The following is a 26,566-nucleotide window of genomic DNA, read 5'->3' as shown; positions in this document are numbered from 1 at the left end:
TGTCTTGTTTTCTTTTAATTTCGTAATTTTACACAGATGCTGTCATTGTTCTCTCTCTCTCTCTCTACCCCTTCCATTCCAAAAGCACTTGCTCTGGGAAGTGCTAGCTTCAAGAAGTTACTCCCTTCTTCAAAAATAAAATCTGTCAATGCGACTGAAGCTACAACTATTTGACTCATTAATCGTTCTGCTCTGTTCTCCTGCGAGACGTGAGTGCAACTAGAACAACTTAGGTATTTTTTGCCATTTCCGCCGTAGGGAGAAGTAGCTAATGCGAAAAGTTGTTTTCAAAGGTAGAGTGCCCGGTAGCCACCGTCCAGGCAGATTAAGGAAGAAACGGTGCGAAAATTTCGAAAATGACCTACAAATTTCAAAGCAAGTGTCCTACATCCTGTATAGAATTGATCTACGCGTAAAGGAGGTGGCCTCATCGCGACCCATGAGGACGTCCGTGACATAAGTATTTCCATAGTGAATTCTTGCATACACGCCTAGTCTGTACATAATGTATTTTTGAAAATTATGAGATCTATTTACAAAACGTGAAGCACTACGTAAAATTAATTTTATTGCTTAAGAAGTAAATATTCAGTTTCAACTAGACGACTAATTTTGCTACTCTCTTTAAAAAAAGACTACTAAATGAAAGCACATCCTTAACGGTTCACTGGGTTCGTAAAAAAAGAAGAAAGTACGCTCTCAGAGTCGTGTTCCGTCTGGCATTCTAATAAAATATGGAATTTGTCTTAGGTTAACTTTATATCCATTTAACCATCGTCCCCCTTTTCGCAAGCTGCCATCCATTCCATCCTTCCACACACCTCTAGGGAGGTAAATATCCCGTTCAAACGTTTCGGGTGTTAGGATTGGTGCAACTAATATTTTATCACCAATTAAAAATTGATCATTAGTTTCATCTGAAAAACATTCTGGGTCCTCGGAATCCAGGAACCAAATGGGACGGATGATCGGTGCTGCTGATAGGACAGATTCGTCTGCTATTTTTCGAATGATAGGCATCACAAGAGTTTTCCGTAGTGTTGCCAGTTTTTCCGCTATTTCCATAGTTTCATCGTCATAATCAAATGGAAGTATTTTATACTGTATCACCGGCAGAAACGTGTTGAATTCCAGCCATCTAATGTAAAGCTCCTTTGAAGCAGTGGACTCCCCTGGGGAAACATTTCCCCCAACGGGTGGACAAATAATAAATGGATACCCAAGTATTGATAATGTAAGGACAGATGGTAAAGTTGTTTGAAGACCATCCCATGTCGGTGCTGCTTTAGGTGTAATGACAAAAGTGGGCAATTTCGGCATTTCAATTGCGCTTGATGTTGCAAGGACAGTTGGCAACGTTGATCTAACTGCCTTTAAGAAATAGGTTGTAAGCTTCGAAGGATCCACTGTGTCCACTTCCAACTAGAAAAAAAATTGATTGAAGGTAATGAATATAAGAATAATTTATCAGTATTCTATTCAAACTAACCAAATAACGATCTACTCGGGCAAGGTCATATCCAGATGGGGGGGGGGGGCTGTTAGGGGGTTTGACCCCCCCCCCCGAAAAAAAAAATGTTTGCCCGACTCATAAAAACGTAACAAAAATGAACGTAAACAATTTTTTGATGCGTGTGTTAAAGTATTTTGAACCCCCCACCCCCACCCCAGAAAAAAAACCTTGTGTACCTCCCCCCCCCCGAAATAATCCTGCATACGGCCCTGTACTCAGGACTTTTGGTTAGTAAAAAACTCACTGACAAATTGCATATCTCCACTCGCTTTCAAATCGGATTTTTTAAAACTGATTTTAAAAAGTTTTTTCAAATAAATTTAAGAGAAATTAAAGACTCATGTTAAAACCTAACTCGAGCAGAAATAAATTCATTTAATAATTAAACTTAAATTGAACATAAATTACTATTAATGAATAGATGAAACCAGAGACGAACAGAAATTAAAACGAATAATCACACCAAACACATAATTAACAGATACTGTTATAAAAGAGTAAAATACATCTTAAAGCAAACGCAGATCAAAATGAACGATAAAGGCAAACTTAAAGTCAGTCGCAATTACCAAAAACAAGATCATATTATCGCAGCCTTAACTTTCTAAAGGGTGTTGTTAGCCCTGTCTTGCGCTTTATTAAAAATTAAATAAAAACAATTGTTTTCAAATGTAAATAAGGAGCTACCTTAAAACGAACAGAAGTCATTTCCATATATCAAACGAGTTATGATTTAAAGTGGAATACCGTGTTTTGCATAAGAATCTTTTCAATTTTAAGATTTATATTTTTCGTTTATTTTTAATCATATTTTAAGTCTATTTTAAGTGGTTTGCCTCCAATAAAAATATTTTCAAGCAAGTTTTCTTTAATATTACCTCATCATCTTCCAGCTGTTCCATCTTCCAGCTGCATTCTGCACACGTTTCGCTAATAATTAGAATTCTGTAGGAATTTTTTTTTAAAAAGGCAGCTTAGTAAAGAACTTTAAGTTATGCGAATCTAGTGGCGCCAATTCACGGAAACGTTGTGGGGTGGGTAAGATGTATTTATAAAAACATGAAGTGGGGGGGGGCAAGTTTTTTAATAATGAAAATACCAAAAAAGGGTATTTTTCGATGAAATAAAAAAAAAGTATATATCGAAACCTAGGAAGGCAGATACCCCCACAACTGGTGCCACTGCACGCATCTATATTTTAAATTAGCAAATGTATGATTGTTAAGCCTTTCTTTGTCAAAATACTAAAAAGAATAATGAAATTAGCAAATTACCAAATTTATCTGTCCTACATAGGACAATTTTTTTGCAATTAGATAGTCCTCTGAGGGCTTCAGCTTTCTAGCTTCATTTTATCCATGCAACGCTTATAAATTGTCTGCGGTATTTCAGAAGGTGTTGTATTTTTGGCAAACCAAGATTTAAGGCCCATCTCCTTCAGCTAAATAAGTTCTAACGATCAGTGTGACCTGTTTTGCTTCTAAATAAGTTCTTAATATGCTTTTTGTCCCTAATAGTTTACTCCACTAAATTCAGTGCACGGTACTTAGTTCATGAGCTTCTAATGACCCCACGGAATATGTCCTAGCGGAAATATCTAAGGAATCACAGAGCAGAAGCTTCAACTATGCGTTGGAAAACAAAATTCATTGCTTATAGTTTCCCGCTATATAAATAGCCAAAATGCTTCATGTCCTAAAAAAAGAAGTTGTGTCACAATATTTATTGTGAAATCTGATAATGAGATGCGACTCCAGAAATCTAATAAATGTAATGAAGTTGAAATTTTGTCATACGGTGTTCGGTCAGAAAAAGGGATGAATTGAACAATTGTCATAGCTAATTTGCAAGGGAGATCTTGTACAAAGATAACCAGTTCTCATATTCGCTTTCAGTTTAATTGCAAATTAATTCGGTTTAACTTGGTTCTCAAGATATTAATCTTTTTCAAAAAAATTTCGCATACCCTTTTTTCACTCAGGGAAATAAAGTCTTGGATGCCAGAAAGGAAACTTAGTTTTACAAACAATATATCAGTACGAAAACATTAGGTTTGTAAGCCTTAGTTCTGCTTCTTCCTGAGAATGATATCCAAGGAAAATGTCAGTCTTTAAAATTTATTGATAGAAATTCTTCAACTTAAAGGCCGATTCAGCATAGAAACTATTCCACCTAACAACAATCGTAGGAGTAATGTATTTATAAACCCATTCACAAGGGAGGTTCAGCAAATAGCCAGAACTGGATTCAGCCAAAACTACGATCGATCCTACTTTGTAGGGCTATAATTAGAGAAATCTTGAGATGCCCTACAAATTCAATCTTCTTACATCTTCAAATGGAATGGGAAGAAGCTGTAAGAAGCGTTTTAAAGGAATTTGAACTTTTTTTGAGTGGTAGTCGGGCGTAAAGAGAGAAGTGTTGAATAGATTGGGATGGATTACAGCCGCGCGTAGCTGTGCTGGCCTCAGTCGGCTTGGTAGTGCAGTGAGTTGTTAGTAGTGTTTGTAGTCATAGGTTGAATAATAGGTTTTTATAAAGGGCAAAGGCCTTTCATAAAAACCCATTGCCCTTTCCCCTAAAAAATGTTCTCTGAGTTTATAGGGGGAAACACCCCCTAAAAGTCATAGAATCTTAACGAAAATCGCACCGTCAGATTCAGCGTATCAGACAACCCTATTGTAGGAGTTTCAAGCTCCTATCTACAAAAATGTGGAATTTGTATTTTCTGCCAGAACGCAGATCACGGATGCGTGTTTATTTGTTTGGGTTGTTTTTTTTTTTTCCCAGGGGTGATCGTATCGACCCAGTCGTCCTAGAATCTTGCAAGAGGGCTCATTCTAACGGAAATGAAAAGTTCTAGTGCCCTGTTTAAGTGACCAAAAAATTGGAGGGCACCTAGGCCCCCTCTCACGCTAATTATTTTCCCAAAGTCGCCGGATCAAAATTCTGAGATAGCCATTTTATCCAACGTAGTCAAAAAACCTTATAACTATGTCTTTGGGGGCGACTTACTCCCCCATAGTCCTCATAGGAGGGGCTACAAATTACAAACTTTGACCAGTGCTTACATATAGTAAAGGTTATTTGGAAGTGTACAGACGTTTTCAGGGGTTTTTTTGGGTGGGGAGGGGTTGAGAAGAGGGGGATATGTTGGGGGAACTTTCCTTGGAGGAATTTTTCATGGGGGGGGGAATTTCCATGAAGGGAGCGCAGGATATTCTAGTTTATTTAAAAATAAACAATGAAAAAATAAATATAAAAAAGTTTTTTCAACTGCAAGTAAGAAGCAGCACTAAAACTTAAAACGAACAGAAATTATTATGCATATGATGGGCTCACCTCCTCCTAATACCTCGCTCTTTACGCTAAAGTATTCTTAGTAATTTCAACTATTTATTCTACGGCTTTTGTGATCCAGGGATCATTCTTAAGAAATTGGGACAAACCTTAAGCTTTAGTGTAAAGAGCGAGGTACTGACGAGGGGGTGAACCCCCTCATATACGTAATAAAAACATGAGAATACAGAAGTTCGTTACGTAAGCTAATTTATAAGTTACGTATATCTTTTGCTAATGAAAACATTCGTAAAAAATTAAAAGTTCTAGTTGCCTTTTTAAGTAACCAAAAAATCGGAGGGCAGCTAGGCCTCCTCCCCCGCCCCTTTGTTACTCAAAATCATTCGATCTAAACTATGAGAAAGCCTTTTAGCCAAAAAATATAAATATGCAAATTTCGTTTCAATTATTCATCTGCGGAGAGCCAAAATCAAAACATGCACTGATTCAAAAACATTCAGAAATTAAATATAAAAAAAAAAGTTTTTTTAAAGGAAAGTAAGGAGCGACATTAAAACTTAAAACGAAAAGAAATTACTTCGTATATGAAAGGGGCTGCCTCCTCATGAACGCCCCGCTCTTTACGCTAAAGCTTTTAATTGTTTTAAAAATTAGAATTGTGGCAAAGAGTCAAACTTTAGCGTAAAGAACGAGGGATTGCGAAGGGGACAACCCATTTCATATACGGACTAATTTCTGTTCGTTTTAAGTTTTAATGTCGCTCCTTACTTTCAGTTAAAAAAAATAGTTTTTTTTTAATTTAATTTCTGAACGTTTTTGAATTAATACATGTTTGATTTTGGCTCTCCGCACATAAATAATTGAAATGAAATTTGTATATTATTTTTTTTTGCTAAATGGCTTTCTCTTAGTTTTGATCAGACGATTTTAAGAAATAAGGGGTGGGGAAGGAGGCCTAGCTGCCTTCCAATTTTTCGGTTACTTAAAAAGGCTACTAGAACTTTTAATTTTTAACGAACGTTTTTATTAGTAAAAAATATGTGTAACTTAAGAATTAACTTACGTAACAAACTTTTATATTCTTATATTTTTATTATGTGTACGAGGGGGTTTGTACCCTTGTTAATACCTCGCTCTTTACACTAAATCGTAAGTTTTGTCCCAATTCTTTAAGAATGACCCCTGAATCAAAAAGGCCTTAGAATAAATAGTTGAAACTACTAAAAATACTTTAACATAAGGAGCGAGGTATTTATCTCCTCCTAAATACCTCGCTCTTTATGCTAAAGTATTTTTAGAACCCCTCATATGCGTAATAATTGTTTTAAAAGCTTTTAATTGTTTTAAAAATTAGAATTGTGGCAAAGAGTCAAACTTTAGCGTAAAGAGCGAGGGATTGCGAAGGGGACAACCCATTTCATATACGGAGTAATTTCTGTTCTTTTTAAGTTTTAACGTCGCTCCTTACTTTCAGCTAAAAAAAATTAGTTTTTATTTAATTTCTGAACGTTTTTGAATTAATGCATGTTTGGTTTTGGCTCTTCGCACATAAATTATTAAAATGAAATTTGTATATTAATTCTTTTTTGGCTAAATGGCTTTCTTTTAGTTTTGATCAGACGATTTTGAGAAATAAGGGGTGGAGAAGGAGGCCTAGTTGCCCTCCAATTTTTCGGTTACTTAAAAAGGCAACTAGAACTTTTAATTTTTAACGAAACTTTTTATTAGTAAAAAATGTACGTAACTTAAGAATTAACTTACGTTGAAAACTTTCCTAACCTTATATTTTTATTATGTATACGAGGGGGTTTGTACCCTCGTTAATACCTCGCTCTTTACACTAAATCGTAAGTTTTGTCCCAATTCTTTAAGAATGATTCCTGAATCAGAAAGGCCGTAGAATAAATAGTTGAAATTACTAAAAATACTTTTGCATAAAGAGCAAGGTATTTATCTCCTCCTAAATTCCTCGCTCTTTATGCTAAAGTATTTTTAGAACCCCTCATATGCGTAATAATCTCTGTTCGTTTTAAGTTTCAATGCTACTTCTTCCTTTCATTTGAAAAAACGTTTTCATGTTTATTTTTCATTGTTTTCTTACAATAATGCTAGATAATCCTGCGCCCTTTTCATTGAATTTTTCTTCCCCCATGACAGATTCTTCCAAGGAAAGATCCTCCAACATAGCCCTCTCTCCTCAGTCCCAGCCTCAAACAAAATAAAATCCTCCTGAAAACGTCTGTACACTTCCCAATAACCATTACTATATGTAAACACTGGTCAAAGTTTGTAACTTGCAGCCCCTCCCCCAGGGATTGTGGGGGAGTAAGTCATCCCCAAAGACATAGTTATTATGGTTTTCGACTATGCTGAACAAAATGGCTATCTCAAAATTTTGATCCGTTGACTTTGGGAAAAAAAGCGTGGGAGGGGGCGTATATGCCCTCCAATTTTTTTGGTCACTTAAAAAGGGCACTAGAACTTTTCATTTCCGTTAGAATGAGCCCTCTTGCGACATTCTAGGACCACTTGGTCGATACGATGACCCCTGGGGAAAAAAAAACGCACCCGTGATTTGTCTTCTGGCAAAAAATACAAAATTCCACATTTTTGTAGATAGGAGCTTGAAACTTCTACAGTAGAGTTCTCTGATACGCTGAATCTGATGGTGTCATTTTGGTTAAAATCCTACGATTTTTGTTGGGCGTTTCCCCCTATTTTCCTAAATAAGGCAAATTTTCTCAGGCTCGTAACTTTTGATGGGTAAGAGTAAACTTGATGAAACTTATATATTTAAAATCAGCATTAAAATTCGATTCTTTTGATGTAGCTATTGATATCAAAATTCAATTTTTAAAAGTTTTGGTTACTATTGAGCCGGGTCGCTCCTTACTACAGTCCGTTACCACGAACTGTTTGAAAACGTTTTCATGTTTATTTTTTCATTGTTTTTTTATAGTAATGCTAGAAAATCCTGCGCCCTTTTCATTGAATTTTCTTCCCCCGTGACATATTCCTCTAAGGAAAGATCCTCCCACAGAGCCCCCTCCCATCACCCCCCCCCAACCAAAAAAATCCCCCTGAAAACGTCTGTACACTTCCCAATAACCATTACTATATGTATACACTGGTAAAAGTTTGTAACTTGCAGCCCCTCCCCCAGGGATTGTGGGGGAGTAAGTCGTTCCCGAAGACATAGTTATTATGGTTTTCGACTATGCGGAACAAAATGGCTATCTCAAAATTTTAATCCGTTGACTTTTGGAAAAAAATGAGCGTGGGGGGGGCCTAGGTGCCCTCCCATTTTTTGATCACTTAAAAAGGGAACTAGAACTTTTCATTTCCGTAAGAATGAGCCCTCTTGCGACACTAGGACCACTTGGTCGATACGATGACCCCTGAAAAAAAAAAAAAAAAAAAAAAAAAAAACACGCACCCGTGATTTGTCTTCTGGCAAAAAATACGAAATTACATATTTTTTTTAGATAGGAGATTGAAATTTTTGCTATAGGGCTCTCTGATACGCCGAATGCGATGGTGTGATTTTCGTTAAGATTCTATGACTTTTAGGGGATGTTTTCCCCTATTTTCCAATATAAGGCAAATTTTCTCAGGCTCGTAACTTTTGATGACAAAGACTAAATTAATTGAAACTGATATATTTAGAATCAGCGTGAAAATTCGATTCTTTTGATGTATCTTTTAGCATCAAAATTCCGTTTTTTAGAGTTTCGTTTACTATTGAGCCGGGACGCTCCTTACTACAGTTCGTTACCACGAACTGTTTGATTGCCCAAAGTTTTTGCCTTAATACCCTTACGTTTAGTAGTAGTAGCACCAGTAGTTATAGTAGTAACAGTAATAGCAGAGTTAATAATAGTAGTCTTAGCCTTAATAGCAGCAGTGGTAGTAGTAGTAGTAGTAGTTGCAGGATTAAAAGTAGTAGTATTAAGATGCAAATATAGTCTTTTAGTTAGTTCAACATCCCCCACAACAATCGCTTTAAGTTTTAATTTCACACACGAAACTTTTCCTAAGATATTGCTGATAAGCCCTTCTGACAACCTAGACACGGATGTTAGGTTGCCATCATATATACAACAGAACATATACAAAAGAAATTTTCTGAAATATCCTCTGAAAATTTCACCTTAATACCCTTAGCTATAGTTGTAATAGGAGTCACAGCAGTAGTATAACTACTCAACTTAATACAATTAGCAATTACTATTATATTGTCGATTTGCTCTTGTAATAACCTGTATATTCATATACTTCTGAGGTAGCAGGTAGCTGCTCTCTGATCACTTTGACTCTTAAAAAGGGGCTAGAAATTCAGATTACCAATGCAATGAGTCCCTCTGAAGTATATACGATTCTTTCTATAAAAAAACAAATATGCCCCTGGGGCATAACCTAAAACCCTTGCCCTGATGGCTGTTAGGGCAGGGGTGCGTTCCTCGAAGAACTCTCTTGACTCTTCACCTACATTGAACAAAATTTATATCTCCAAATTTTAATTGGATATCCTTTGGGAAATTATGAGCGTAGGGGGAGGGATTGGTTGCTCTCAAATCACTTTGACTCTTAAAAAGGGCACTATAATTTCTAATTTCAAATCAAATGGGCCCCGTCTGAGTTTTGTACGACCACTCATTTCATAAAAGCCTTATATACACCCAGGGCACGACTTATAACCCTATCCTCAGGGCACTAGGAGGGGGGGGGTTGTATCAACCCTAGGGACATTGTTATATGATCTTTGGGCTATTTTGAACGAAACTGCTATCTCACAATTTTAATCAGATTCGTTTGGTGAAGAGGAGTAGTCGGAGGAGGGGTGACTTGCTACGCTCAAGCACTTTTGACTTCAAAGAGAACTAGAACTTCCAATTTTTGACTTAATGAGACTCCTGTATATTTTATGCAACCATCCCTTCCATAAAACCTTAAATGCCCCTTGGCATAGATTAATACTCTTGCTCCCAGGCTATAGGGGTTAAATTCAACCCCAAAAGCCTTGTTATATGGTATTTAGACTATTTTGAATAAAAGGGTTATTTCAAAATGTCTATATAGATACATTTTGGGATAACACGACATGTGTGTGTGTGTGTGGGGGGGGGGGGTATCTGACCACTTTGACTCTTAAAAAGGGCACTAGAGCTTCTGATTACCTATCCAATGATTCCCTTCTGAAGTTTGTTTGACCAAGCTTTTTATAAAAAACATTATATGCCCCGAAGGCAGAACATACAACCCTTGCCCTGAGGGCTGGGGGGATTTGTTATCCTCAAAGACATAATTTCAAGCTTTCAACTTCCGGACCTTTCAACTGCTTAGAACAAAATCAAAACTTTTAAAATTTCGATTCGAAGCGTTTGGGGAAATGACGGGCGTGGGGGGGGATTTAACCTCCAATTAATTTCAACGAATAAAAAGGGCAATAGTCCTCTCAATTTCCAATCAAATGAGCCCTTTTTGAAGTTTTTATGACAACTCCCTGCTTTGGTCTAAAGACAAACAAAAAAAAAAAAAAAATAATAATAATAATAATAGTAATACATTGTGCCAACATCGTTTTTTACTTAGGCGGCGCTGTTGCGCTGCCTGCAATTTTTCTAGTATGCGTTAACTGAGCAATCTAGTTATTTTTTTCGTTTCTTTTCCGTTGATAAAGGCTTTCAAATGCGAAGCAGAAAACACTCGGACTTTCATTAGTATCCAAAGGCACATCCAGGATTTTCTTCGGGGGGGGGGGGGGGGGTTAAAAATTACAAATCACATATTTTTCTATGTATTTTAGTACGTTTTCACGAGTGGACAAAAATTTCGGGGGGGGGGGTTAAAACGGTGAAACCCCCTTCCTAGATAAAGCCTTGTTGGTAGGCTACTCAAGTATTTTGTTGTTTTTTTTGTTTTTTTTTAACTGCCTTAGATAAAGGTTTTATCCACTATTATATTTTTATTTCATTTTAATAATAAATGGATCTTAAATGAAACTGATATCTTTCTGATTCTATCCAACTCTGGATAGTTCAAGGGATGTGTGAATTCTGCCAGCTTTCGATTTACAGATCCTAGGGGGTGTGCACCGAATTTAAAGCGATAAGCTAACTGATAGCAGATTAAAACTTGATTTTTTTTATCAATAGGATATATTTTTTTTTCTTCAGCTTAAAATATAAGCATATAAACATCAGTAATTTTGTTTGTGGGCACATTTTGTGTGTTGGTTCGACTTTTTTTTCTAGAAAGGTGTCCCGCCTTAATTGATATAGTAAGGATCCTCAACCTTGGGAGCTTATACATAAATTCCAGGAACAGATTACACCTTTTGTAAATTTAAGTATATACCGATTAGAAACAACCATGCCTTCCTGCCCTTTATTAGCCACCTCATTAGCAAATATAAGAGGATTAGAAGAGACTAGGATTCCCTCACCTTCTAAATCGACAAAAATACCGACCGTTAAACAGTCACTACGATAAATAAGAAAAATAGCACGGTATTCTGCTAAACCGTTAATAGCGCTATCTGCTTTACTCATGTTGTTACCTAAAGATCAAAAACCCTTATTTTCGTTTTGACCAATCAAGACAAGCTACGAAACCAATTAAGGCGGTGCTTTAGATGTATAAGTAAGTTTCAAATTTGGCAGCGGCATTACCTGAAAATGTTTCGGTAAACTCTCCGTAGTTCCAAGGTCAAGTACTACTGCATCGACAGTATACTTCTTCTTTAAGTTTGAAAGTTTTTTAGAAAACCATTTTGCTGCTGGTAAATACGTAGGATCTAGGACAACAAGACTATTATCATCATCTTTCGACACTAAGGATGGCACAAGCGGACCATCGTCCCTTGGCGGTTGACTCAGCCAGAAACTTCTATTTGATTCGATCAGTCCTTCCTCGTAGCTTTGACTAAATGTTGAAAAGTAAGGGCTAGTTCCAACGGCTATCTTAAATCCTTTTCGGTGTATAATTTCAAAAGCTGCTTCTAGGTCCTGGAAATAAGTAGTAAGTAAAAAAGAGTTAGTGCAATGATAGTTACAAAAGTACTAATTTACAAAGTTACTACGAATGGCTGGTGAGAGTAAATTTTGTAGCATCCAGAGCAAGGGATTGAAGTTTTAAAGAACAATTTTCTTCTTTATTTGAAGCAAAACAAAGTGACTCTCAAAGCCAGTTAATGTGAAAAGTGAGCAATGTCTAACTTGATTTATTTGCTATTTCTAAAGTGGATTTCAAAAGTTTTGCTAGTTTTTCAACAATTTTTTTTATTTTTTAAAAGAATAAATGAAATTAGTAGAATGAGTTTAACCTTCTTACAAATAATTAAAATACTACAAAGATATTTTGACTCGTTAATTATAAATTAACGAGTTTTATAAATAAAACTCGTTAATAAATTATAAATTGTAAAAAAAATTAAATAATCTGCACTAAAATTTTTATATTGTTCTTTTTTTGTGGTGAAAGAAACAAGATGTTTCCCAAGTTGCTTTTTATTTGTAGATTTTATTAGGAAACTTATAAACGGAATGAATTATGCTAGCCTAGTATGTTAGGTTGAACACTAACTTTTAAGAGATATATCTGAGACATATAATAAATTCTTAAAAGGTGAGCAGAATAAGATTTGCATTTTACAGTATAACAAATTTTTAAGAGGGTTAGAATTGCTTGGAGGATTTTTCCCAGGGGGGGATTTCTTGCGGGAAAAATATCTATGGTGGAATTTTCCGTGGGAAAAGTTTTCCATTGGAAAATTGTCCATGGAACTAAGTTTCAACTTGAGGGGGGATTTTCGAAAAAAAATTTGTGCGAAGGGGGGATTTTTGGCCTGATTTGAAAAATGATCAGAAATAAAATTAAGTTTCAGATATAAGAACGCTACGGAGAATTTTTCAGGCGGAATCGTTCACAAGTAGGGGTGATTCTATCAAACCAATGATCCTAGAATATCGTGAGAGGGCTCATTCGAACGGAAATCAAAAGTTTTAGTGCCCCTTATAGGTGACTAGAAAATTGGAGAGTTACTAGCCCCCCTTTCACGTCCTTTTCCCCAAAAGTCGTCTGATCAAAATTTTAGATAACCATTTTGTTCAATATGGTTGAAAGGTACAATAATTGTGTCATTGGAGATGATATAATCCCCCAGAACCACCGGAGGAAGGGCCGCAAGTTATTAAATTTTCCCATTGTTTACATATAATAATTTTTATAGGGGAGATTTTCTGGGGACGAATTTCCTACACGGAAAAATTTCCCATTGGGATGGAAGTTTTCGGGGATGAACTTTTTACGATAAATTATATATGGGGGGGGAAATTCTCTGGCGGATTCTATGCTGATACCACATATATAAAGTTCATTAGTTTAATGCCACCCACCAAAAGGAACACGCCTAAGAATTTTTTTTTTTAATGGAAAAAAAAACCCCAAAAACGGCAAGTCCGATCAAAATTGCGATGTAACCATTTGATTCAGCAGAGTTTAAAGGTGTAATAACTATGAATTGGGGATGATATGACCCCCCATAGTCCCTGGGGAAAGGGCTGTAAGTTGGATAATTTGTCTATTATTTACATATAGTGTTTACTATTGGGAAACATGTGGGTTTTTTTATGGAGTTTTCAGAAGTAATTTTCCAGGGAAGATTTTCCAAGGGTGGAGGGAAGAAGATTTACAGGGAAAATTTTAAAAAGGATCAGAAATTATTCTGTAAACAAGGGGGACTGCTCTCCCCTCAATCCCTCGCTCTTTGTGCTACATTTTTTATTTTTGTATCCCATTTCAAACAGTTCGGGGTAGCGAAGCGTAAGTAAGGAGTGATTTGGCTCAATAGTAACCGAAATTCTAGAAAATTAGATTTTTATAACAAAGATATACGAAAAGAATTGACATTCAATGCTGATTCCAAACATATAAGGTTCACTAGTTTAACACTACCCACCACAAGCTACAAGCCTGAGAAATTCTTGGAGTTTTTTGAAAAAATTAAAAACACCCTCCAGAAAGTCAAGTCTTATCAAAATTATAATGTAGGCATTTGATTCAGCATAGTTGAAAGGTTTAATAACGATAATTTGGGGATGATCCTCCACAGTCCCGGGGAAAGGGCTGTAAATTACGCAATTCCTCTATTGTTCAGAAATAGTGTTTGTAATTGGGAATTATAAGTTTGATTTCGTTTAGGTTGGGGGGATTTTCCATGGGGGCAGACTTTTACAGAAAATTTTCCATGGAAGGGAAGGGGATTTCCTGGCAGGGTTTGAAAACGATCAGACATTAAATTGAAAAAAAAAACATTTTCAACTGAAAGTAAGAAGAAACAGTAAAACCTGTAACAAACAGAAATTGTTCTGTATATATGAAAGGGCTGTCAATTTCACAAACCTTTACTTTCATAAGTTACTTTCATATTTTTTACATTACTTTACTTTCATATTTTTTACTTTTTTATTTCATAAGTCTTTACGCTGAAGTTTTATTTTTGTTACAATTCTTTAAGAAAGACTGCTCAAACAAAAGGGCTGTTGAATTCGAACAAGAAGCATTTTTAAGTTAAGAGTTTAGCGGGAAGAGTGAGGATTGAGGAAGAAAGACTTACGTGTCAAGAGCAGGGGATTGAGGACAGGGCAGACCCCCTCATTTACAAAATAATTCCTTTCTGAATTTTTTTTATTGCTCTTCACTTTTTGTTGAAAAATGCTGTTTTTAATTTGTATTAACAAGACAAAGAGAGAAAAATTTCGAGAAAAAAAAACGGCTGGCCTGTGGTCAGTAGAAAAAAAAAGACAATAATCACGACTAATATTTTGCCTGTATAAAACTAGGCAGCGGCTTCAGCGTAAAGAGCGGAAGTAATCTAGAACACAAAAGGAAAAAGGATAAAACTTAAAATAAAAAACAATGAAAATATCGATCAAGCAAATTCTTTTTGGTTGATGTTACGAAAAATAAAACACACATTTGTCTCGAAATGAAAATATAAAAATATATGGGCTAAATACTGTTCTATAGAATTTAACTATCATAGTATTATGTTATAAACTTGAACCTAACTTAATGGAATTCACAGCCCCCCCCCCCGCATTTTTTGTTTAAGATAACTTCAAATTGCATTGGTTTTGTAACATAAATTAAATACAAAAAACTAGTTTTTTTTAACTGAAAGTAAGGAGCGACATTAAAACTTAAAACGAACAGAAATTACTCCGTATATGAAATGGGCTGTCCCCTCCGCAATCCCTCGCTCTTTACGCTAAGGCTTTTAATTGTTTTAAAAAGTAGAATTGTGGCGAAGAGTTAAACTTTAGCGTAAAGAGTGAGGGATTGCAGAGGGGACTTTTTTGGTCACTTAAAAAGGGCACTAGAACTTTTCATTTCGTTAGAATGAGCCCTCTTGCGACATTCTAGATTGTTCAATACGATAACCCCTGGGGAAAAGAAAAAAAGCAAAAAAAACAACAAATAAACAAGCTCCCATGATTTTTCTTCTGGCAAAAAAATATGAAATTCCACATTTTTGTAGATAGGAGCTTGAAATTTTTGCTACACGGTTCTCAGATACGCCGAATGTGATGGTGTGACTTTTAGGGGGTGTTTCCCCCTGTTTTCCAAAATAAGGCAAATTTTCTCAGACTCGTAACTTTCGATGACAAAGATTAAATTTGATGAGACTTACATATTTAGAATAAGCATGAAAATTCGATTCTTTTGATGTATCTTTTAGGATCAAAACTACGTTTTTTTAGAGTTTCGTTTTCTATTGAGCCGGGTCGCTCCTTACTACAGTTCGTTACCACGAACTATTTGATGAAGCCATCAGTATTAAACAAGTTTTAAAAAAATAGAAATCCAGGGAAGGACTATTTAAGATAGTATTTTCAATGTCCATAATAAGTGATTGCTAGGATTTTTTCCTAGCTAATTTTTTACTCCCCTCGATATAGGGCTTAAATCGGCAAGCCATGTTTGGCTCGTTCACTATGTTTCCCTTTTGAAACATAAATAAGATAACTAATTTTATATTTGTATTCTTAAATAGTAACGATTTTTTTGTTTTTTATAACAGTTATACTGCCAGAAGTTTAACTGCCTTCTGAAAAAAGTCTTATTTTAAGTCGGCAGCCAAATTTTACGTCCCCAATATTAATCGGTAGCTGGATTTTACATCGTATTACACCAACAGCCCGGTTCCTCATCATATTCTTTCCAAGGAGAGATTTGGCTTTAATTATTCTTTGCTTCTGGCAAATTGGTTTACTTCTGTTTCAAATTAATGTTGGAACATTCGTTTCTATAGTCGGTGAAATCGGAGTTGAGATAATTTCCTGTTTATGAGCTAGGTAAAAATGTGCCATTGGTGTTTGTGAGTCGATAGGAATTCTAAGGAGTCTCTTTTCTGCATTTTTCTTGAATTTTTTCTTAAATTTTGGTTTTAGTCCAACACACCAGGTGGAGTTAATATAATGATATAGGCTAGGCTGTTTCAATAAGCCCTAATTTGTTATCTTTTGTTTGGTTTTACGTTGAATTTGATTGAAGAGAGTAAATTTGTTTTCTGCATGTGTATTTTCTAGTGAATTTTCTTCAGAAAACTTCCTGACTAAAATTCTTGCACAAATGCCAGCTGCCGTAGCTATGTTAGTTGTTCTTAAACTATATTAATATAGTTTACCTAAAACCGAATAACTATATTAATAGACTAGAAAATAATTAAAAAGATTCATACTCTAAAAGGAAATTTTACAAGAAATAAAGACACATCATGTGTTACGTATGATTTAAGAAGAAAAAACACACTTGACAAGCATGTCTGAATTTTTAAAGAACTTTTTGTTATATACAGCACATAACGAAAGAAAGTGTACATTTATCAGTCCTCAGGCTTGAAGAATTTCTCAGGCTTGTAGCTTGTGGTGGGTAGTGTTAAACTAATGAACCTTATACGTTTACACATAAACCCAAATGAAAAGTCATTCCTCTCCTTCTTTATTCGCGAAAACTCATGGAAAGTTATTCTAGATCGGCTTTAAGCTCAGATTCTTAACAGTTGTTCTTAAACTATATTAATATAGTTGTTCTAAAACCGAAAAACTATATTAATAGACTAGAATATAATAAAAACGATTCATATTCTAAAAGGAAATTTTACAAGAAATAAAAACACATCATGTAGTACGTATGATTTGAGAAGAAAAAACACGCTTGACAAGCATGTCTGAATTTTTAAGAGTTTTTTTTTAAAGAATTTTTAAGACTAGAAAATAATAAAAAAGATTCATATTCTAAAAGGAAATTTTACAAGAAATAAAAACACATCATGTAGTACGTATGATTTAAGAAGAAAAAGCACAATTGACAAGCATGTCTGAATTTTTAAAGAACTTTTTGTTATATACAGCACATAACGAAAGAAAGTGTACATTTATCAATCCTCAGGCTTGAAGAATTTCTCAGACTTGTAGCTTGTGGTGGGTAGTGTTAAACTAATGAACCTTATACGTTTACACATAAACCCAAATGAAAAGTCATTCCTCTCCTTCTTTATCCGCGAAAACTCATGGAAAGTTATTCTAGATCGGCTTTAAGCTCAGATTCTTAACAGTTGTTCTTAAACTATATTAATATAGTTGTTCTAAAACCGAAAAACTATATTAATAGACTAGAATATAATAAAAACGATTCATATTCTAAAAGGAAATTTTACAAGAAATAAAAACACATCATGTAGTACGTATGATTTGAGAAGAAAAAACACGCTTGACAAGCATGTCTGAATTTTTAAGAGTTTTTTTTTAAGAATTTTTAAGACTAGAAAATAATAAAAAAGATTCATATTCTAAAAGGAAATTTTACAAGAAATAAAAACACATCATGTAGTACGTATGATTTAAGAAGAAAAAGCACAATTGACAAGCATGTCTGAATTTTTAAAGAACTTTTTGTTATATACAGCACATAACGAAAGAAAGTGTACATTTATCAATCCTCAGGCTTGAAGAATTTCTCAGACTTGTAGCTTGTGGTGGGTAGTGTTAAACTAATGAACCTTATACGTTTACACATAAACCCAAATGAAAAGTCATTCCTCTCCTTCTTTATCCGCGAAAACTCATGGAAAGTTATTCTAGATCGGCTTTAAGCTCAGATTCTTAACAGTTGTTCTTAAACTATATTAATATAGTTGTTCTAAAACCGAAAAACTATATTAATAGACTAGAATATAATAAAAACGATTCATATTCTAAAAGGAAATTTTACAAGAAATAAAAACACATCATGTGTTACGTATGATTTAAGAAGAAAAAACACACTTGACAAGCATGTCTGAATTTAAAAAAAACTTTTTCTATATATATAGCACATAACGAAAGAAAGTGTACATTTATCAATCCAAACCTTGCTCAGAAGTTTGCACGGACAATGATAATGAGAAAATAAGGAACAAAATATATTTTTGAGTGATAATGCCAACTGAAATCCATCGTACTTTTAAATTTTAAAGTAAAATTTTAAAGCTGTTAAATAGTCACACTATAACTGATTAACTATAGCTGTGACTGCAACTATAGTCACACTGTAACTATAACTGATGATCAAGTGCAAGTTGAAAAAAAAAAAAAAACAGCTTCTCAGTAGCTCAGCGGTAAAATATATTTTTATATTTTATTTTAAATATAATTGGTTGACATCTGTGATGCATTTTCGTTAGTCAGTCGTATTATGCTTTATTTTTGGAGAGACAAACGGCTTTTTAAAACATAATTAGTGGGAAATTTCAAGCCGCTACACAAGCGGAAAGTTTTTGAGTATGCAGATTTTTAGTCAGCTACGGCTCTGTAGCTTGACTATTAGGACATTTGTCTTTAGGAACTTGCATATCATAAATTGTTTTTGGATTTGGTCTAATTTAATATTAGAGCCTCATAAAAAGATTTGTTAAACAGCGATACATACATCAAATTGGCTTGTATCAAATTCAAGATCCCCAACAAATGCTTCCCATGGTCTAGTGAGCATGAGATATCCAGGCGAGGTCCATTCTACTGATAAAATTCGATTTGTGAAGTTCCTCAGACTTTCAACTAAATTGCCACTTGCTGAAATAAGGTCAAATCTCCAAACTGGATCTTGTAACAACTCCCGAATAACCTACAAAATACTGGTGCTTTTAAATATCAGAAAACAGTAAGTGAATTTCTTGGTGAGATATATTGATAGATCTAGAATAGAAACTCCTTGTTACGACTAATTCTCAAATCCTAGAAATTATGCTTCAATCTTAATGCTATACCAAGTTCTAATTGATTACAACTTGTAACTAAATCTACGTTGCATGGGCAACGTGAGGTGTTGCGGCAACCTCTGTTCGGCTTCGTCGAGTGAAGTATTGCGAGAGCAACACTTTGGTTTTGTTTCCTCGCTTCGATTAAACGCTAAAATTGTTAATCAGTAAGGATCTTAAAATAAATACTAGACACACCAACTCGCAAAAGTTGCGAACCCCTCATTGCAGCTAGCAAAAGTTGCAAACCTCTCAACGCTGAAGATGATTGTAGCCTAACAGCTGATTATTACTTACAAGTCCCCTACATGTCTTACCGCTGGAACCAAATTGGTCTTACCATCAAATACACCGGAAACAAATAATAGGTACACCGACTAGCAATAGTTACGAATTCCTCATTGCGGAAGATGATTATGAGCTAACAGCCGACTGTTGCTTAAAACTCCCATATATGTCTCACAATTGGTATCGGCCCATTATATTTTCAGTGTGTACCTTGCTACTGAAGTTGTCAGCCCCTTTAAACTTTCAAACTGGTATACTTCATGAAGCAATTTTTCTACCGAAAAATGGATGACATATACTTTGATCAGCTCATCAAGAGCTATCGATTGCCGTCGAGAAAAAATATATCTGTCTTAGTTCAAAAGTTGACTTTTTCGCTGTAGGCCAAGTTTCTTACATCATCCCTCAGAAAGGAGCAAAGGATAAACTCTAATTTCACTAGCAATGAGAGAACTTTTAAAGTTTAAGAGGTGCATCTAATACCATTTCTCTCCCGTAATCCCAAGCACGAAAAACCGAATGATAAACAGCTGAAATCACGAATAGAAATGGGTAAAAACAATAGATGACAGCACTTTCGGTCCTCACTTTTTTATTTCTGTAATGTTTTCTATTTATCACTCAAAGAAGATATATTGGCTGTGGGGCCGGTTAACTCCCAGGTATATTTAAAACTTGCAGATTTTAGTCCATCTTCAATTTGAAACTGGTGCCTGCCTGCTAGAACGGAGCTTTCCAATCGAAAGCAGAAACATGATTTGATGAAACAAAAGCTTGGCTGCATAGCTTCAGATAGTTCTCTCTCACATAGGCTATAAAACTCCAAATCACTTCACACACTACAGGCTCTGGCTCAAGGACAAGGAAAACCCAAACTTTTTGGCCCCTAGGCAAGAGCTCTACGAAGCTTTCTAAAATACAAAGTCATATTCATCAATCTGGCCTAAGGTCCACATTTTCCGTAAAACCGCAGAGGTTGGACCCTTACCACTTTTTAGGAATAAGCTGAAATCAGGGTAATAGGAAACAAAAAACAAGACAAAACCAAAGTGCTACTCTCGCAACACAACTTAGACTTACAGACCACGTCGGTGAAGGGGGGGGGGACAATTCTGGTAATATCTCTTATATTTACGCATACCAGTAGAGATCTCTCGACTTAAAGTGTTTTGTGAGTTAATATTGAACCCTTTAAAAAAAAAACAAAAAAACTGTTTTTAGTCAAAAATTAGCGGAGTTTATCTAACGTTGGCTAGAATTCTGAAAACCCCGCTTTTTTGTTTATTTTTTTTTATCTATTTTTGCTTGAGATTTTCGTAAGCAAATTCTTTTGAGGACTTTTTTGGTCTTTTTACAACTAGAGACTTAATTACTCTCTTGTCGAAAAGTCCGTAACGTGAGTAAAACTGCAAATAGTCAAACGACATTCAATTCAGAAGACTATTTTTTAAAGCTATTTCTTAAGTTATAGACATTCATATAACCTTTTTTTTAAAGTATTCTGTTTTATCCAAATACATAGAAAGGAATGAAGGGGAAAAAGGTATTATCGTATAGCATAAAAAACACTTATAATCAGCAAAACCCACAGTTTGAAGCCAGAAAAATATATTAAGTTAGCAGAGTAGTTGCTGAAAAACTAGTTTCCAAAAATTAGGGAAACTCCCCGAACGCTGGCTAGAATTATTAAGACGTCTTATTTTTATTCATCTTTTATTTTTCCTGACAGAATCATGGGCAATTTTTTTTTACGAATTCTCATGACTTTGTTGCAGCTTGAACTTCAGTTACTTTTATTATCCAAAAGTTCATATTGTGAGTTTAACTGCAAATAATTAACTGGCAATCGATTCAGAGGATTTTCACCATTATTACCTATTGCTTGTAGAAAGAGCGGCAGACCCCTCCACCGGGATCCATAACAGATAGTTGTAAGTTGCTTTGTACTTATAAAGAAAATTTTCTCCCATGAACAGCAGTTTGAAAAGCGAAAAATTAAAATTAAAGTCTTGTTTATTTTGACTGACACAAAAATAACAATGCAGACTGCCATATATTTTCCAGAATAATACAAATAAAACACATTTAGAGACAAAATTGAAATTATAAAATTTTATGTGCAAAAACTGAAATTTAACGTTCTTTTGAATTATATCAAGGTTTTTCCGATTGAGGAGAACGGTTAGAAAACATATCAAAAAAATATATGTGGTATTCTTTGAATGATACCTGCCCAAGTTTTTAAAATGAATTTGAGATTGGGAAAAAGTCTCCTCCTTCAATGAAGATCTTTAAATAAAATTAAAATTTAAGCAAACTCAATCTTATTAATTGCTTATTTTAAAATTTGGATTCTTTCAAACTCCTCTCAGTGAATGTGAAAGAAAACCAAGTCTTGATCGTTCAAAAAATTCACAAAGTACAATAAATACACTTCATTTAGATCGCTATTAATTCCAAAAAGTAGGCTGCCAATGATGTTTTATCCCTTCAATCTTCGTGCACTTATTAGTACCGTCAACTATTACTGTAAATTCAACTAATTCATTAGTTTTTAAACTGAATATAAATATAGACATCGCTTGATTTTCAAAGTTTTTTTTAAAATGAAAAAAAAAACTGGCCTTCATTCAAAATAGAAACCAAAATAAGAAGAAGATTGCTCAAATGCATTTGCGACTATTTTATTGGGACGGGGGTTTCAGTGGAGATGTGGGTGAGGGGTAGGCATTTGATAATTTCTTCTTTTATCCCTTATCCTTTACTAGTAGCTTCAACTTTTCCTCAAGTTCAACTGATTTTTTTCTATTGACTTCTTATAAGAAATGTCGGAAAAAAACTTCGGATTTATCCAACTTAGTAGGCTACTAGAATCTGTATTTTATATTTATCGTTGATTACACCTGAATTTTGAAATTTGACAAAATTAAACACGTTTTTTCATTCTAAATGGTAAAAAAAAAAAAAAAAATCAAACTTACCTCCATTTCATCTTTTCTTACACCATCCCATAACCCGTTGTCAGCTAATAGTCGAATTGTTGTTGGAGCGTCGGGACCAGTGCAAATCGAGTAATTTAATACTGGCAAGGACTCAGTATTATAGGGGTAACCTGATCTGCTTTCTACGCAAAGTTTATCATCCTTAAATTCTAGCCACAGTGGAACATTTTCATCGACAACAATAGCCGCTCCTGTGGAACTAAAAAAACGTCTTTTCAAAATTGACCCCCACTTAACGTCATTTCCTTGACCAGTTACAAAGGGGGATAGAGGTATATTTAGCTTGTTCAAAGGCCATTTCATTCCTTCAGTTGTTAACCCCCCTCCAAACCAAACACTTTCACTCGCATCAAAACAATCGAGAGGGGCGAATGAACTGGAAAGACTTTGCCAATGAATCTCATAGCATCGCAGATGTTCAGTTTCCTGAACGGTCACTTGAAGTCTTGCTTGATCGATCCATTCAAAACATACCGCATCAGTTTCATTATTAGTCAAGTCTCTTGGTCTACACTTATATGACTTTGAATTTTCGGGTAAGGGTATCCCAAGCCATGCTTTCAATTGGGTACCACCATGCTCATCAGAAATATGAACACTTCTGTTTTCTTTCAAAAATCTGACGCTATCAAAATATGAATGCTAAAATAAAAAATAATTCTAAATTAAATATAGTCCACACAGAAACCCGCTAGATTAGCTACCAATGGTTTTCTTAAGCTGGAGATTTTCCATACTTTTGCGCTACAAAAAAAAAAAAAAAAAAAAAAAAAAAACCAATTACTCATAGCTTTGAATTATAGATTTGAATTAGGAAAAAAATTTGAATTATAGCTGATGTTCTTTATCAAATGGTAATTAATTCTTAAAATGTGTGATATCTAAGAACATTTTATACATTAAAAATAAAACTTGCGGGATTAGTTGACTATCTCCATAAATCAGAATTCATGTCAAATGGAATTAGATATCATTGCAATAGCACATATTTCTTTTACTTCTATGGAGATTTTTCTGACCAAACGAAGAATTTGTACATGGTAAAATTGTAAACAATTTGCCTTATTTACTAGAAAAGTTCATCTTTAAATATTCTAATAAAAAATAGAATGTTAGTATCTATGTATCAATTAAGGGAGTCGACGCTGTTTGGTGCAAAAGTTCAGGACTGAGTGGCATCAACCCTGTCCCTGGATTGCTCTGCCTCCAAGACTGCATTTCATTTTGTGTCTATAAGTCTGGTCCTACAAACTCGGGAGGGATAGGGGAGGACTCTTCTTTTAGAAAAATATTTCACCGTTGTAGTAAAAAACCCACCTAATACACCTCTCCTTGGGAGAGTTTAGCTGCTCCTAACCGTCTGATAAATGTATAGGGATTTTCATGTCCCCTTTCAGGTTCCCATCACTTAGGTGTGGTGAACAGAACATTGTCAGCACGAAAAATTCTAAACTGAACATTGTCCCTAAAATATTACCCCTGGAAGGTAGCACGCGAGATATTGCACCCGGAAGACTGCATATAGAAAGGTAGAGCGATGGGAAGACTGCATCTACTTAGATAAGCTATCAGTTGGACGTAATTGCATAAGACCTAAGTGACCGTCGAGATTTATAATATATGTACATCTTCAGGGCTCAAAATTGAACCTATGACAACAACCCATCCATTTATCCCCATTTATATAGATCCCTTTTAAACGGTGATTTTGTAGATAATGATCTTCAAGATTCATGCTTGTTTCCTCACACTTGTTTCAGCTCACTGATCCCGAGACTCAAATACTCGCTTGCATAGCAACGTGTAATGCGACCATCATCCCATTAAATGTGCGTTGGGGTTTGTATCGTGGTTGCAGCGATTACTGGAACTTAGTAAAGGAAAAGCCACGTTCCATCGTAAATGAACGTTTAAATACGTGTTTTGAAAAAGAGCCTGTCTAGCAAGAAAGAATTGCCACTGAAAGCTAATTCAGGATCGGTAAATTTTATTTCAATTAATGTTAATATATCTGAACTGTAAATACTAATTCTTGGCAGTAAATCCTAATAGTAATGCTAACCTAGATAGTAAAAGTTTATAGCGAAAAAAAGAGTTGCGGGAATTTTGAAGTAGAGATTGAAACCCCTCGATAATCGTATCGGATCAAAATGCAAGTTTCACTATTGAAATCATCATAGTCGGATTACCAAAACAGCCTCCACCTTGAACAACAAGATAAATCACTTTGTTGCAGGGGAAGCACTGACATGTGTCTTTTTTGTTTCTTTTTCTTTTTCCTCAGGAGCGATTGCACCAAATCAGTGGTCATAGACTGTTAGAGGAGGGCTCATTTAAAAATACATCGTATTAAATGGAGCATCGTAATAAAAGCAACGTGTCATATTTTGTATCATTAAGCATCAATTTTACCCAAAGAAGGTAAAAATGTCGAAGAATAGAAATTCCAAGATATCCAATCGATTTTTCTATGTACAAAACTAGCTTAAACAAAGTAACTCTTGATATTTCCCAATTTCTCTAGAATTCACCTAACTAGCTCTTTACTAAAAACTGAGCTTGGTTGAGTTTTTTGAAACTTCTAAAAGTGATCGATTTCATGGTTGCTGAAAGACTATAGCGAGACTTATTAATTATTATTTTATTTTCTGCTACTGACTCATGAAATTTTCTAGTCCTAAAAGAACATCCTATTCTTTTTTTTAGTTCGGTTTTGTGTTTTCAGTAAACCGCAAGTTTTTTAGAATTCTGCAGGTATTGGTAAATCCCACGTGCTTATCTAGGCTAGTTTTGTATATATGTTAAATAAAAAAAGTAAGTTTCTTTCAACTGAAAGCAAGGAGCAACGTTAAAACTTAAAAGGAACAGAAATTATTACGTGTATGAATAGGATTGCCCCCTCCTCAACACCTCGCTCTTTACGGTACAGTTTTTTTTAGTAATTTTAAAAACGCTTATTATTGTTCTAGTTAAACGACCCCTGTGTTTCATGAGTCGCTTTTCAAGAGTTGGGATAACATTTAATCTTTAGCGTAAAGAGTGAGGTGTTGAGAGGGAACAATCCCCATCATATCGTAATAATTTCTGTTCGTTTTAAATTTTAGTGTTGCTCCTTAATTTCAGTTGTAAAAACTTTTTTTTTGTTTAATTTCTGATCGTTTTGTTTAAATATTGTCAGGAAATCTGACCCCAACTCCACGGATAAATCCCCATCACCACAGAAATATACTCTAGACAATTCAATCCTGGTTAATATTTATTCCTGACGATTACCCTTAACAACTCGACGCGTAAAATTGAGACTGAAAAGAGAAAGCAAGACATATAAAAAGAACTTCGTTCAGAAATTCTGGCAAATTCCCTCAGTGTATAATTTCCTCTGATAAGTTCACTCACTGGAAACTTCCCTCCTCGTCGATAACTCACCTGTGGAAAAACCCCAAGCAGAAAATTCTCCCCCCCATAAAAAGTGTATAGCCTACATATTTCCAAATAACAAATACTATGCTTAAACAATGGGGAAATTTTTATAACTTGAAGACCTTTCCCCTGGGGCTGTTGGGGTCATATTACATCTAAAGGCATATTTATTGGGTCTTTCAATTATGATAAACAGAATGGCTCTCTCAAAATTTTGATTGGACGATTTTGGGAAAAAAGGGGTCGGAGAGGCAGCCTAGTTGCCCTCCAATCTTTTTGGTCACTTAAAAAGGGAACTAAACCTTTGATTTCCGTTTGAATGAGCCCTCTCATGGTATTTTAGGACCATTGAATCGATAGGATCACCCCTGGAAAAACAAAACAAAACAACATTAACAAATAAACGCGCAGCCGTGATCTTTCTTCTGGCAAAAAAACAAAAAATTCCAGAACAGAAGGGTTTCTGATACACTGAATCTGATGGTATCATTTTCACTAAGATTTTATGACTTTTAAGTGGTTTCCCCCCTTTTTTCGAAAATAAGACAAGTTTCCTCACGCCCCGGGCCTTTACCGAGTAAGATTAAACTTAATGAAATTTATATATTTGAAATCAGTATACTAAATTGATTCTTTTGATGTATCTAATGGTGCAAAAATTCAAGTTTCTAGAGTTTCAGTTAGTATTGGACCGGGTCGCTCCTTACTTACAGTTCGTTACCACAAAGAATCTGTGACACATTA

At 34.9% G+C, this 26,566-nt stretch overlaps 1 protein-coding gene across 2 annotated transcripts in view; it reads right to left on the bottom strand.

Moving 5' to 3' along the window:
* Positions 1 to 551: 551 nt before the first annotated feature.
* LOC136031494 (myogenesis-regulating glycosidase-like) overlaps positions 552 to 26,566 on the bottom strand; it is a 75,675-nt gene continuing 49,660 nt past the window's right edge. For both annotated transcript variants that reach the window (XM_065711143.1, XM_065711144.1), the window contains 4 exons: positions 22,382 to 23,044; positions 18,785 to 18,979; positions 11,485 to 11,820; positions 552 to 1,422 (listed from right to left, as the gene is read on the bottom strand). In XM_065711143.1, the coding sequence (XP_065567215.1) occupies positions 700 to 1,422; positions 11,485 to 11,820; positions 18,785 to 18,979; positions 22,382 to 23,044 (1,917 nt within the window). In that variant the 3' untranslated portion in view covers positions 552 to 699. The remainder of the gene's footprint in view (positions 1,423 to 11,484; positions 11,821 to 18,784; positions 18,980 to 22,381; positions 23,045 to 26,566) is intronic.

This window comes from Artemia franciscana, chromosome 9 (assembly GCF_032884065.1).
Source record: "Artemia franciscana chromosome 9, ASM3288406v1, whole genome shotgun sequence".
Taxonomy (NCBI): Eukaryota; Metazoa; Arthropoda; class Branchiopoda; order Anostraca; family Artemiidae; genus Artemia; species Artemia franciscana.
The sequence above is the reverse complement of the archived record's forward strand: the minus strand, read 5'-3'. Positions and strand labels throughout refer to the sequence as shown.